This window comes from Mustelus asterias, unplaced genomic scaffold (assembly GCF_964213995.1).
Source record: "Mustelus asterias unplaced genomic scaffold, sMusAst1.hap1.1 HAP1_SCAFFOLD_43, whole genome shotgun sequence".
Classification (NCBI taxonomy): Eukaryota; Metazoa; Chordata; class Chondrichthyes; order Carcharhiniformes; family Triakidae; genus Mustelus; species Mustelus asterias.
In genome coordinates this window covers 2290297-2304159 of record NW_027590120.1, presented here as the reverse complement: position 1 = coordinate 2304159, position 13863 = coordinate 2290297, and the positions used below count along the sequence as shown (strand labels likewise).

The 13863-nt window shown below is 55.6% G+C and overlaps 3 protein-coding genes across 3 annotated transcripts in view; 2 read left to right on the top strand and 1 right to left on the bottom strand.

Moving 5' to 3' along the window:
* LOC144482883 (uncharacterized) overlaps nucleotides 1-13863 on the top strand; it is a 34725-nt gene that overhangs the window by 19523 nt on the left and 1339 nt on the right. The gene's annotated exons all lie outside the window — the stretch shown is intronic.
* LOC144482856 (uncharacterized) lies at nucleotides 2772-12805 on the bottom strand. Its single transcript, XM_078201700.1, has 4 exons — nucleotides 12749-12805; nucleotides 5485-5523; nucleotides 2999-3550; nucleotides 2772-2933 (listed from the first exon to the last, which is right to left on the bottom strand). Exons 1-4 carry the CDS (start codon nucleotides 12803-12805, stop codon nucleotides 2772-2774), a joined length of 810 nt encoding a protein of 269 aa, XP_078057826.1.
* Nucleotides 12788-13863, top strand: part of LOC144482905 (uncharacterized) — an 89549-nt gene continuing 88473 nt past the window's right edge. The window contains exon 1 of the mRNA XM_078201762.1: nucleotides 12788-12908. The gene's annotated coding sequence lies outside the window, so the exon portion shown is untranslated. The remainder of the gene's footprint in view (nucleotides 12909-13863) is intronic.

The window sequence follows — 13863 nt, the reverse complement described above, 5'->3', positions numbered from 1 at the left end:
ACTCTCCAGGTTAAACAATCAGTTAAATCTCACACAGAACACGGGTAGTCTCTCCCCGCTGTGAATGCTGCGATGTATTTTCAGGCTGTGTAACTGGTTAAAGCTCTTTCCACACTCAGTGCACTGGAACACTCTCACTCAGGTGTGTGTGTGTCTTGGTGCTTTCCAGTCACACTGATGTTTAAACCTTCTGAAGCAGAAAAAACAGAAATATTTCTCCTTCCAGATTCAAAGGTCGATGATGTTGAGGTCCAGATGAATTGAGCGACTGTCAGATCTTGATGTGATGTTTGGTTTGGGATTTCCGTCTATGGATCTTAGCCTTCTGATATCCTGTAAAGGAGTTGCAGCAGAAATCACCATCAATACAGAATCAAAATTCAGAACGAAAATTCTAGTTTCTGAGGAACATTCTTTCCCCACTCATTCCCCTAAATCTGTAAATTGGTTACGATACAGGGGGTTGTGATTGGTCATGTTCTTGACCTTGCTGCCTATGAGGGGAGTCAAGCAGAGATGGTCAGTAATTTTGAATGTGATTGGATGGGTGCTGCAGGGTTACAGAATGGGACCCACTCCAGACTGACAGAATTGCTCGGCAGGGACTGGAGTTGTCCAATGAACTCCTCCTGTGCTGTAATGACTCTGACTGGAAATATATGACGTAGCTACAGTACAATATTACAAGACTAGAAATAATAATAAATGTACTTTATTGCAGAACCATCCGATATTTATCACATAACAACACTGGTCATATTTCTGTCCTCAGAGTTTTAAAGCACAGCAAGAGGCCCTTTGGCCCATCGAATTTGTGCCAGCTCTCAAGCATCGATCTGTTCTAATCCCACCTTCCACCATTTGGTCAGTAGTAGCCTTGTAAGCGATGGCATTTCAAGTGCTCATCTAAATGCTTCTTAATGTTGAGCGTTCCCACCTCTACCACCCTTTCAGGCAGTGAGTTTCCGATTCCACAACCCTCTGGGTGAAAATCTTTTCCCTCAAATCCCCTCTAAATCTCCTTCCCCTCACCTTAAATCTGGATGTTGACCCAGCTACTAAAGTTACTTGAACTAAGGGTTCATATTTTTGTACATCCCAATCAGGGCCCCCTCAGCCTTCTCTGAATTAGGGAGAACAATTCCAGCCTCACCAGCCTCTCTTCATGGCTGAAACTTTCCAGCCCAGGCAGCATCCTGGTGAAACTGCTCTGCACCTTCTCTAGCGCAATCACATCCTTGGTAAAATGTGGCGACCCGAATTGCAGACAGTACTCTAGTTTTTTATACAGCTCAATCATAACTTGTTTGCTCTAATATTCTATGCCTCGGTTAAAAAAGGCAAGAATCCCATATCCTTCTTAACCACTTTATCAATTTGTCCTGCTGTCTTCAGGCTCTGATGGACATGCACCCCAAGGTCCCTCTGGTCTTCTGCACTTCCTGGCGTCCTATTGTTCATTGTCTATTCCCTTGCCTTGTTAGTCCTCCCAAATTGCCTCACCACGGACTTTAGGGGGTTAAATTACATTTGCCACTGTTCTGTCCATCTAACCAGCTCGTCCACATCATCCTGTAATCTAAGGTTTTCCTCCTCGCTATTTACCACATCACCAATTTTTGGACCATCAGCAAACTTACTGATCGAACCCCCCACATTCATGTTCACAGGGAGCTCCACGCGGTCATTGATACAAAGCCCGGACTCTGATTGGCTGGAGGACCATCGCCCATCCGGTCCTCCACGCATTGCCATTGGTCAATCTGCTGCATGTAGACAATGAGGGGGCGGCACCCGAGCCCACGTGCGGGTGGGCGGTGCTTTGACCGCCAGCCGCGCTGAGCTGGTGTCCAATCCGCAGTGTGCTGCTTCTGTAACCAGTGATATTGCTGCCAATGGGACACTGTGTGCTGGGAACGCCCCTCTGAGTCATTGTGACGGCACAATAGAGCCCTGCCTGAATCGGCCAATAGCAATCACTCTGCTCCGCGGTGACGTCTCCGGGTTCAGGCGCGCGGACCCGGGACCCCGCCCCCACCCATTGTTCCCCCTCCCCCTACACACAAGATAATTTGTGTGTCTGCTTCCTTGTAATAAAAGGACGTGTGGTGTCACTTCCTGATGATTGATGTTCCTCAGGCTCATCGACCTCACGGCTACATCTGAGGTGTGATGTTTCATTTCTTAGTGACTGCTGACGCCTGAAGCAAGTTACTGAAAGACAAATAACTAAAAGTACAAGAGCTACACAAACTTAAACTAATACAGCAATTACTACAGAACATAGAAAATCTACACAGAAAGGTGACAGGTGTGCTAAAGCTCAGGAAGCAACATATGAAAATAAAAATTGTATTTTGTAATGTGTAAGAAATAAAAGTCACAGAAAATACATCACAACACCATAACAGAAACTGATAATCAAACCCACACTAATCTGTGTGTGTTGAAGGAAAGTGACTATTTCTCTTTAAGTTAAAAAGGGAATACAATTACGACATAGCATTTCTCCAGCATTGACATTCACAATTAAACTACAAGAAGCTTCACATGTATCCTCTAATCCTGCCATCAAATGTGGATCATTTCAGTGGCAATGTGCTCTCCCAGGCTCAAAGAGCATCAGCCCACTGGATGCAAAGTTGTGAGACCGGCCAGTCCACGAGAAAGAAACCCTCCGACCCTCCCACTTCACCTACTGTCAGAATGAACATGGTTCAGTCCTGGATGTGATTAACCACAGCAATAACAGCAGTATCCAACCCCTGTCATCATTTGTGAACTCGCTGGTGTCTCTGCAAGTTGCATAACAATGTGAATCCCTTCCCACACATGGAGCAGGTGAACGGCCTCTCCCCGGTGTGAACTCGCTGGTGTTTCATCACGGTTGCTGAATGTTTGAATCCCCTTCCACACACAGAGCAGTTGAATGGCTTCTTCTCTGTGAACTCGCTGGTGTGTCAGCAGGTTTGATGAATCACTGAATCCTCTCTCACACAGAGCAGGTGAATGGCTTTTCCCCTCTGTGGACCCGCTGGTGTGTTAGCAAGTGGGATGACTGAATGAATCCCTTTCCACAGTCAGAGCAATTGAACGGTCTCTCTCCGGTGTGAACTCGCTGGTGTGTCAGTCGTGTGGATGAATTACTGAATACTTTTCCACAAACAGGGCAGGTGAATGGCTTCTCCCCAGTGTGAACTCGCTGGTGTGCCAGCAAATGGGATGATTGAATGAATCCCTTCCCACAGTCAGAGCAGGTGAATGGTCTCTCCCCACTGTGAATTCGCTGGTGTCTCCGCAGTGTGGGTAAATCACTGAATCCCTTCCCACACTCAGAACAGGTGAACGGCCTCTCCCCGGTGTGAACTCGCTGGTGTGTAAGCAGAAGAGAGAATTGACTAAATCCCTTCCCACACTGAGAGCAGGTGAATGGTCTCTCCCCGGTGTGACTGCGTCGATGAGTTTCCAGCTTTGATGGGTAATTGAATCCCTTCCCACAGTCCCCACATTTCCACCGTTTCTCCATGGTGCAGGTGTCCTTGTGACTCTGCTGGTTTCACGATCTGCTGAAGACTCGTCCACACAAAGAACACAATTAATTTCTCTCCCTGATGTGAATGATGCAATGTTTTTTCAGACTGTATTAAAGCTCTTTCCACAGTCCGTGCACTGGAACACGCTCACTCAGGTGTGTGTGTGTTTCAGTGCTTTTCCAGGCACACTGATATTTAAGATCTCCTGAAAAAGACAGAACAGACAAAAATTTATCCTTCTAAATTGAAAGACTGATGATATTCAGGTTCCGATAGAGTGAATTTGTGAGATCTTAGTGTGACATTTGGTTTGACATTTCTGCCTGAAAATCTTCACCTTCTGATATCCTGTAAAAGGAGTTTACAAAATTCATCACTGTCAGTACAAGATAGAAATTCAGAACAGATAATTCTAGTTTCCATGGAACATTCTTTCCTCTCTCATTCCCCAAAAGCTGTAAATCTTCACCCCACACACTGTCCCTCCATTCTCACTCTGCTGTATCTAATATTCACCCTCCCAATTCTCCTGAAGGTGCTGATTGAGGCTGATTGACAGATCCATGCTCACTGCTTCCAGAACTAAGAGACTTTTACCAAGAGTCAGGATGGACTTGTGTGGCTGAAAGGACCCCTTTGCTGTAATGACTCTATAACTGGAAGTATAGAACATAGGTACAGTACAATATTAAAAGAGTATAAATAAGAATAAATTACTTCATTGCAGAACCATAAATAATTTATCTAATCTGTGACAAAAATAATCATGAGATATATCTCTGTCCTATATTAATTTACTGTCCCCTTAAATGTCAGCCATCTCCTGGGGAAAGCAGCCCTTTAATTCTGAACATTAGGAAAGAGACCATCCTCTTAACCAGACAAATCAATGTGTCAAGCTGAGGGAGCAAAGAATGTCAATGTCTTTAAGAGAGAGAGAGAGACCTGGGCCAACCTTTCCAGAGTCTGCACACTTCCTGGATTCACTTCATAGAATCATAGAATCCTATAGTGTAGAAGAAGGCCATTCGGCCCATCGAGTCTGCACCAACCACAATCCCACCCAGGCCCTATCCCCATACCCCTCTGCATTTACCCTAACTTGTCCCCCTGGCACTAAGGGTCAATTTAACATGGCCAATCCACCTGACCCATGTGGTAAACCACTGTTATCTGTTGTGGTTAACCACTGTTAGTTAGTATTTATTATTACCTGTATATGTGGCACATCCCTGTCGGTTCCACCCAAGACTCCTCCCCCTGGTCCGGGTATAAAGGCAGTGGCTCCTCCCCCTAGCCTTTAGTACAGACCAGATCTCCGACAGGGATGGCTCCAAGTTCTTGCTAATATAAGCCTATTTGTCTTGCTTACAACTAGTCTTAACTTGATTGATAGTGCATCAACCCACACATCTTTTGGACTGTGGGAGGAAACCGGAGCACCCGGAGGAAACCCACGCAGACATGGGGAGAACATGCAAACTCCACACAGACAGTGACCCAAACCAGGAATCGAACCTGAGTCCCTGACGTTGAGAGGCAGCAGTGCTAATCACTGTGCCACCATGCCACCCTAAAGTCGACTACACCTGGCATTCCCAGGAGGTCTCCTATTCAAGTACTGACCAGGCCTGAGTCTGCTTAGCTCCCGGGATCAGGCGTTTTCAGACTAGTATGGTTGGAGGCATTGGCTGATTCTTTTCACTTCCTTGAGTCTGTCTGGAGCTCAATCTTCATTCAGAGAGACCTCTTTTTAGGTCAAACCAAGTAAACAAACTCAAATTAAATCAGGACAAAGTAAAAGGGGCAGCTCCCCAAAAAGGAGGGGGAACAGCCCGAACAGAAATCAAAATGCAAAGGAAACTTAAAAACATCAAATTAAAATGTGATTATCAGGGTCAATAATGCACCCCAACCCCTGCGGTGCCCAGCGGGCGCGGAAAGCGTCAACCTCGCCCGTGGACACCGCATGCTCCCTCTCCAGGGACACCTGGCCGCGAACGTAGCCGCGGTAGAGGGGAAGACAGTCAGGATGGACGGCCCCCTCGATCGCCCGCTGCCTGGACCGGTAAATGGCGAGTTTCGCCAGGCCCAGGAGCAGGTTCACGAGGAGGTCGCCATCCCGACCCTCCCCTCTCCGCACCGGGTGTCCGTAGATCAGGAGCGTGGGACTGAAGTGTAAACAAAACATCAATAAAAGGTTCTTCAGGAAAACATAAAGGGAGTGCAGCCTAAGACACTCAACATAGACATGGTCCACGGACTCCACAAGGCCACAGAAAGGGCAGTCTTCGGAGCCCGTGAACCAGTGAATCCTACGGTTGTGCGGAACTGAGCATGCATCACCCTCCACCCCAGGTCCCCGACGTAATTGGGGGAGATCCCTCCGTAGAGGGACCTCCAGCGGGGACCTCCGCCGCCCGGCGGCAACAAGGCCCGCCAAGGTGTATCCGGGCGACAGGCGAGGAGGCGGTAGTGGAAGGTGTGCAGCAGCAGCCCGCACAGGAAACGCCTCCGCGCGGTAGAAAAAGGCACGGAGGGCATTTCCGCGAGGCGGCTCAGGCTGTGGGGCACCTCACCCAGGGGAGGGGGCTGAGGCTTTGGGCCAATGTGGAATTCCGCCCGAACAGGGGAACGCTCGGGCGGGATCCCACCGCACGCCTGCGCCGTCTCAAGTTTGCGTGCAGTTTCGGGGCCGAGCACGACCGTCCTAAGGTCTAGGATGGCTTTGGCCGCGCGCCGGACGGACGTCCCCGCGCGCTCAGCCAGCACGCGGGGACTCATCCAGCCCGCTCCTCCGCCATCGAGCACGTCCCCGATTCTGGTCACCCCGGCGTCCACAGCCCCCCTCTCCGCCAGCCACCTGAAGTTATACGGCTGGAGGAGCGGATTCCTGAGCAGCGGCTCTCGCACGAGAGCCGCTACTCCTGACGGGGGAGAGCTGCGTCGCGAGGCGACCTTGTTCCAGACAGTGAGGAGGTCCTGGTAAAAGACGGGCAACTCCTGCAGGGTGGTCGAAGCACGCCCCAGTTCGATATGCAGGAGCTGCACGTCATAATTGAGGCCGTGCCACTGGCGGAAGAAATACGTCGCCATGGCACACCACTGTGGAGGGGGCTCAACGTAAAGGTACCTCTGCAGGGCCTGGAGGCGGAAGGTCGCTATCTGAGTGCGGAGGCACACCAGACCTTGTCCGCCCTCCTCAAGCGGGAGATACAGGACCGCAGCAGGGACCCAGTGCAGTCGATTGCCCCAGAAGAACCGCACGAGGGTTCTCTGGATATCGGTGACAAAGCCAGGGGGAGGGGTCAAAGGGACCAGCCGGTACCACAGCATGGAGGCGACCAGCTGGTTTATGACGCGAGCTCGCGCCCCATAGGACAGCACTCGGAGCAGTCCTGTCCAGCGACCCAGGCGGGCGGAGACTTTGGCCTCCAGCTCCCGCCAGTTCGCCGGCCAGGATTCCTCGGCTGGGCAGAGATGGGCCCCCAAGTAGAGGAGGTTGGTCCTGCTCCAGGTGAAAGGCCTGAGCTCCTCCGGAAGGGGGTCCGTCTCCCAAGGACCGACAAGGAGTCCGGAGCACTTGGCCCAGTTGATCCTGGCGGAGGACGCGGCGGAGTACACCGCCTGGCATTCTCGCATCCTCCGCAGGTCAGCCGGGTCCGTGAACATGAGGAGCACGTCGTCGGCGTAAGCTGACAGGACCACCCCTACGTCCGGTCCGCGCAGGACCAAACCTGACAACCTCCTCCGCAAGAGGCGCAGGAATGGCTCCACGCATACGGAATACAGTTGGCCGGACAAGGGGCAGCCCTGCCGTACTCCTCTCCCGAAGCGAAGGGGCGCCGTCAGGGACCCGTTAACCTTAATCAGACACTCTGCGGCAGAGTACAGTAATCGGATCCGGGCGACAAAATGCGTCCCAAACCCGAATGCCCGCAGAGTCCCGAGTAAATACTCGTGCTCCACCCTGTCGAACGCCTTCTCCTGATCTAATGACAAGAAGGCGCCCGACAGACCAGCCCTCTGGGTGTGATGGATTAGGTCCCGGACCAGGTGGAGATTGTCATGTATGCAACGGCCCGGGACCGTGTAGGACTGGTCAGGGTGGATCAAGTGGTCCAGCACGGATCCAAGGCGTGAAGCCATAGCCCTGGCAAAGATTTTATAATCCGTGCTGAGGAGGGAGACCGGGCGCCAGTTCTTGAGCAGGTGGAGATCCCCCTTCTTGGGCAGCAGGGCAATGACGGCCCTGCGCCACGAAAGGGGCATCTCCCCGGTAGCGACGCTCTCCCCCAGGACCCCCGCGTTAGTCGCTCCCCAGGACGTCCCAGAACGCCCTGAAGAACTCTACTGTCAGCCCGTCCAGCCCAGGGGCCTTGCCCCGGCTGAGGCCATTTAGGGCGCCGGTCAGCTCGGCCATGGTGGTAGGGGCCTCGAGCCTGCCGACGCCCTCCGGGCCGACCTGCGGCAGGTCCTCCCACAGAAGTCTGCGGGCATCCTCGCTGGACGGATCCGGAGAGAAGAGCGAGGTGTAATACTCCCGGGCAATGGCCCGGATGCCCTCCGGATCCGAGACGGGGGAACCGTCGTCGGCCAGCAGCGTAAGGAGCTGCTGACGGTTAGCCCGCCCTCTTTCCAGCGAGTAGAAGAAGGGGGAGCCGCGGTCCAGGTCCACCTGGAACTGGAGCCGCGACCTCACGTACGCGCCGCGAGACCTGGCAAGCTGCAGGTCCCGCAGCGCGTCCTTCTTCTCCCTGTACTCCGAACGCAGGGCCGGGTCCGCGTCAGGCCGACTGAGACGTGCCTCCAGGTCGAGCACCTCCTTCTCCAACTCCTCGAGCCTGGATTTCCGCCTCTTTGTCGACCCCCTCGCGTACCCCTGACAGAAGGTACGGACGTGAGTCTTGCCCACATCCCACCAGAGCCTCAAGGAGGGGAAGCCTCCCCGCTTCCTTCTCCAGCCGGCCCAGAATCGACGGAACGAGTCCAGGAAGCGCTCGTCCTCCAGCAGCGTGTTGTTAAAGTGCCAGTACGCGGACCCCCGCCGGATGCGAGACGGCGCAAAGTCCGCCCACACCAGGCTGTGGTCCGTGCTCGACACCGGCCGCATGGAGACCGAGGACACGCCGGACACGTGCGCCTTCGAAATGTAAAGGCGGTCGAGCCTGGACGCTCCGACTCCAGGCCTCACGAAAGTGAAGGCGCTGGAGCCAGGATGGAGATGTCTCCAGACGTCCACCAAGTCGTGGGACCCGATCAGGTCCCGCAACTTCACCACCGCCGGAGTGCGCAGCCAGGGGCCGGTGCGGTCCCGTGCCTCGAGGAGGCAGTTGAAATCTCCCCCGAGGATAATGCATTCGCCCCCCGCGATGGTGTCGATGTGAGCGGACACTTTCTCGTAGAAAGTCGTTTGCTGCGGTCCGGCGGTCGGGGCGTAGACATTCAGCAAGTGAATGACCACGCCCCCCTCACGGACCATCAAGTGCAGCAACCGGCCTGGCACCGGCTCCTTGACCCCCAAGATCTCCGGCTTATAACGCGGAGCCAACAAGATAGCCACCCCGCAAGAAGCGAGCGTGAGGTGGCTCATGTAGACCCCCCCTCGCCACTCCAGGAGCCATTGGGCTTCGTCTCCCGGAACGGTGTGGGTTTCCTGCAGGAAACACACCGCATACTTCCCGTCACGGAGGACCGAGAAGTTCTGGAACCTGCGGTGTGGCCCACTGCTGCCGTTGATGTTGAGGCTGGCTATGGTCACCTTCATGTCAGCAGCTTTGTGCCACCGTCACCACTTAACTAGGTGTGTGGGGGGGCGCTGGCGCAATTCTCACCAGTCCACCCCCCACCTTTTCGAGCCTGTGGAGGAACCGCAGTACCCAGCGCCGCTCTATTTTCTCCAGGCCCGCGGAGGCATGCGAGCATGCCTTCACGGACCGGACGAGCTGCGCCAGGTCCGGCCAGCGGCCGAGGGCTAGCCGGATTATGTCGGAGCGACCGGAATGGTTACGGATAAAGACCCTGAGGTCCTTGGAGGGGATGAGGGACGACTCGGTGGGGGGCACGAGGGAGTCCCCCGCCTCGCTCTGGGCAGACTCTGAAAGTGTCCCCGTGCCCTCCACCGAGCCGCTGACCTCCTCAGGGCGGTCGCCCCTCGACTCCGAGTCCCCCGCCGCAGGACGTACGGCGGGCGGCACGGAGCCACCAACTAGCCCTAGCCCCTCCCCGATCCCACCCCCAGGATCAGTGGAGGAGGGGTTCCCCCCGGGCTCACCTTTCCCGGATTGCGGGCCCCCGTGCGACGGCGGCCCAGCCGCCCCCCCCGCCCCAGACGCTTGGACACCCCCCAGGTCCGGTGTATCCTTCGGACTGAGGTTGGGGATGTCCAGCGTCCAAGGTCGGGACGGAGAGGACGAGTGGATCGTCTCTTCGCCGCCGCCGCACGAGGACATGAACATTGGAGTGTCGCCCCAGTCCCCCGACAGACTGAAGAAGAACTCCGGGTTGTAACCGGCCGGGTGGAACGGAACCGTGGGGGTCCCGCTGCCACCCGGCCCCGGAGACTCCTCGCCGGGGGACTGAGGCAACACATGCTTGGATTTACAGGGTGCCTTGCCCCCTTTTTTCTGGGGACAAGGCACAAAGACAGGTGGGGGCACGGCAGGAGATGACTCACAAGGGGGGAGGGGCACGCAGACCTCGAACTCCACGGTGCCCGAGGGGCCCCGCCTCTTTTTGTTAACCTGCCCTCGGGCAGGCGAGGCCCCTCGCCCTCCGCCCCTCTTCGCCTTGCCGCGCCCCCCCTGCTCTCCCGTCACTTCCCCCCGAGGTGGCGGCGTCGCCAGTTTTGCCGGCTCGGGGTCGCTTACCCCCCCATGCTCGGGCCCATGATCCCGGGCGCCGGACCCAGCACTAGGCCCCGGAGAGCCCACGGGCCCGGCAGATGGTGGTGGTGGGGGGGGGGGGGGGGGGGGCGCAGGTGGAGACTGAGGTGGTCCCCGAGCCGGCTGCCGGGGTGGTCGGGGTGTTTTCCCTGGGGGCCGGGGTTCCGGTACCCCCCTTCTTTTTTGTAGGTCCCTTCTGGGCCTTTTGGCCGCGCGGGGGCTCCGCTCCCCCCCCGCCGGCAGCTGAGGTGGCAGCTGCTGCCGGCGTGGCCTCCCCTCGCGGGGGAGCAGATGGTACTCGCTTGGGGGGAGAGGGGGCTGCGGTGCCAGCTGCGGCCGCCTTGGGTTGGTGGTCGGCGGCCTTGGAGACGGGGCAGTTTTTCCGCACGTGCCCCGCCTCCTTACAGGCATGGCACCGCACACCGTCCGCGGACCAAAAGACCCGGTACGTGGTCCCCTCGTGGGGGACATTGAAACCTCCCTCCAGTTCCTCCTCCCGGGCCAGGCGGACAAAAACCTGGCGCCGGAAGGAGTATATATGGCGGAGGGAGGGGTCCCGAAGGCCGAGCGGGATCGGCTGCACCCCGGACCTGAGCTCCCCCAGTAGATGGAGGTGGGGGAGGAGGAGCTCACTCGGTAGGAAGGGCGGGACGTTCGATATTACTATCTTGTGGGCGGTGGCCTCCAAAGGGTCCACCGCCAGGAACGTCCCGCCCACCGTGAGCCCCTTTTCCAGGGCGAGGCGAACCGCCCGCTCGGCCTTCAGGAAGAATACGGCCCGGCCGTACATCTTTGAGGCCGCGACAATGGCTGAGGGGCCGACAACCCCAGCCATTGCCTTGACGCAGGCCTCGATAGACATGTCGGGGTGGGCGTAGCACTTCACCCCGAGCTGCCGCGTGATTAAAGAGAATGGCGGCAGGGCCTTGGGAGCGGCGGGGGCTCTGGCAGCCGCCACGCCCGCATAGGTGGGCCGAGAAGGCCCTGCCACCGGCGACGCTGGTGATGTCGCCATGGTATCAGGGGAAGTGCTACGCCCACCCCGAGACTGCCCAGATGCACGGCAGGGCGTATATGTGGAGGGAAAAATAAGGGAGGGTGGGGTAGGTGGGTAGGGGTGTAGGTGTTCTCTCCCCGGAGTGAGAGAGGGAGAGAGGAGGTCGGAGCAGTGGGAGGGAGATGAGGCACAAGGCCGGTGCCCCAGTCAGGAGGGAAAAAGGGGAGGGTGCACCAATCTTGGGGACAGCAGCAGTGGGTAGGGGAATTAGGAAAAAAAAGGTCTTCACCCCCCCCACTGCAGATGGAGAGGAGACAGTCCAAACGCCTTCGCCCCCCCCCTTCTCCTCCAGTTACTCTCTGTCCTCTCTTCCTCCCTCCCCCCGGGGAGAGCACACCCTCCAGAGGCCGGATGGCAGGCAAGCAGGCAGTCCAGACGGCAGGCAGTCCAGACGGCAGGCAGGCAGGTAGGTAAGCAGGCCAGACGGCAGGCAGGCAGGTGAGCAGGCCAGACGGCAGGCAGGCAGGTGAGCAGGCCAGACGGCAGGCAGGCAGGTGAGCAGGCCAGACGGCAGGCAGGCAGGTAAGCAGGCCAGACGGCAGGCAGGCAGGTAAGCAGGCCAGACGGCAGGCAGGCAGGTAAGCAGGCCAGACGGCAGGCAGGCAGGCAACAGGCAGGCCGGGCAAGGCAGGCAGCAGCTCACCTCCCTCCTTCCTCCCCGCAGGGAGCGAAAAACAAACAAACCCAACAAAACAAAAACCGGGCGTCTCCGTGAGCAAAAACGAGAGAAAAAAAAAATAAAGGTACTCACAAAAAAAGAAAAGAAAACAAACCCACAGTTTCCGCCCGGCTCCGACCCGGGGCCCCCCGCTACTCGGGCGAACGTGAACTCACCCCACCCCCGAAACAAAGTGCAGGCGCTGCCCCAGAGGAGGCACGTTTCAGGCCGCCTGAAGCTCAATTCTCACTCAGACCGAGAGAAGCAGCAGCAGCTTTGCTGGGCAGGAATGAGCAGCTGAACAAGCTCATTGTGCAACTTCCGCATTCAGACAATGGGGAGCTCTGATTGGCTGGAGGACCAGAGAAAATCCGGTCCTCCAGAGTTTCCATTGGTCAATCCCCCGCTGACAGACAATGAGGGGCGGAGCCCCACGTGGGGGTGGGCGGGATTTTGTCCTCCAGCCGCGCTGAGCTGTTGTCCAATGGGAAAGGCTGGAAGACCCGGACAGACAATGGTCAGTGCGCCGGCTCTGTCCCGGCCCCCGACCCACACCCGCACATGCGCATTCCCCCCAAAACCCGCACATGCGCACCTTTGATTCACGGCCCCTTACCAGCTCTGGCCAATAGGAAGAGTTGGAGGACCGGAAGGACTCTGGTCCTCCAGCCATTGAGAGCGCGGGCCTTGTGTGAATGAAGATGGAGTTTCAGAGAGAGTCAAACTTTCTCCTGTCGGCCACATCTGTGAGTTTGACCTAAAAGAGGCCAACATCTGTGAGTTTCTTTTCTCGTTCTGGGGGAAATTGGGGACTTGTAGCAACTGAAGGGAAAGGAAGTGAATCCAGGGAGGGTGCAGACTCAGGGAAGGTTGGCCCAGGTCTCTCTCTCTCTCTTAAAGACATTGATATAGAAACATAGAAGATAGGAGCAGGAGGAGGCCATTTGGCCCTTCGAGCCTCCTCCGCCATTCATTACGATCATGGCTGATCATCCAACTCAGTCGCCTAATCCTGCTTTTTCCCCATTACCTGTGATCCCATTTGCCCCAAGTGCTTTATCCAGCCGCCTCTTGAATACATTCAATGTTTTGGCATCGACTACTTCCTGTGGTAATAAATTCCACAGACTCACCACTCTTTGGGTGAAGAAATGTCTCCTCACCTCCGTCCTAAATGGTCTGCCCTGAATCCTCAGACTGTGACCCCCCCGGTTCTGGACTCCATCGGGAACATCCTCCCTGCATCTATCCTGTCTCGACCTGTTAGAATTTTATAAGTCTCTATGAGATTCCCCCCTCATTCATCTGAACTCCAACGAAAACAATCTTAACCTCGTCACTCTCTCCTCATACATCAGTTCCGCGATTCCCTGAATCAGCCTGGTGAACATCCTTTGCTCCCTCAGCTTGACACATTTATTTGTCTGTCGAAAAGGATGGTCTTTTTCCTCATGTTCACATTAAAGGGCAGCTTTCCCCAGGAGATGGCTGACATTTAAGGAGACAGTAAAGTAATATAGGACAGAGATATGTCTAGTGTTATTATATGGTACCCAGATTAGATATATTATTTATGTTTCTGTAATAAAATACATTAATTATTATTTCTTGCATTGTAATATAATGCTGTAGCGATGTTATACACTTCCAGTCATAAAGTCATTACAGCACAGAAGGAATCCATTCGGTAACTCGAATCCAGGCTGACTCTCTGTATAAAATTCCAGTCCC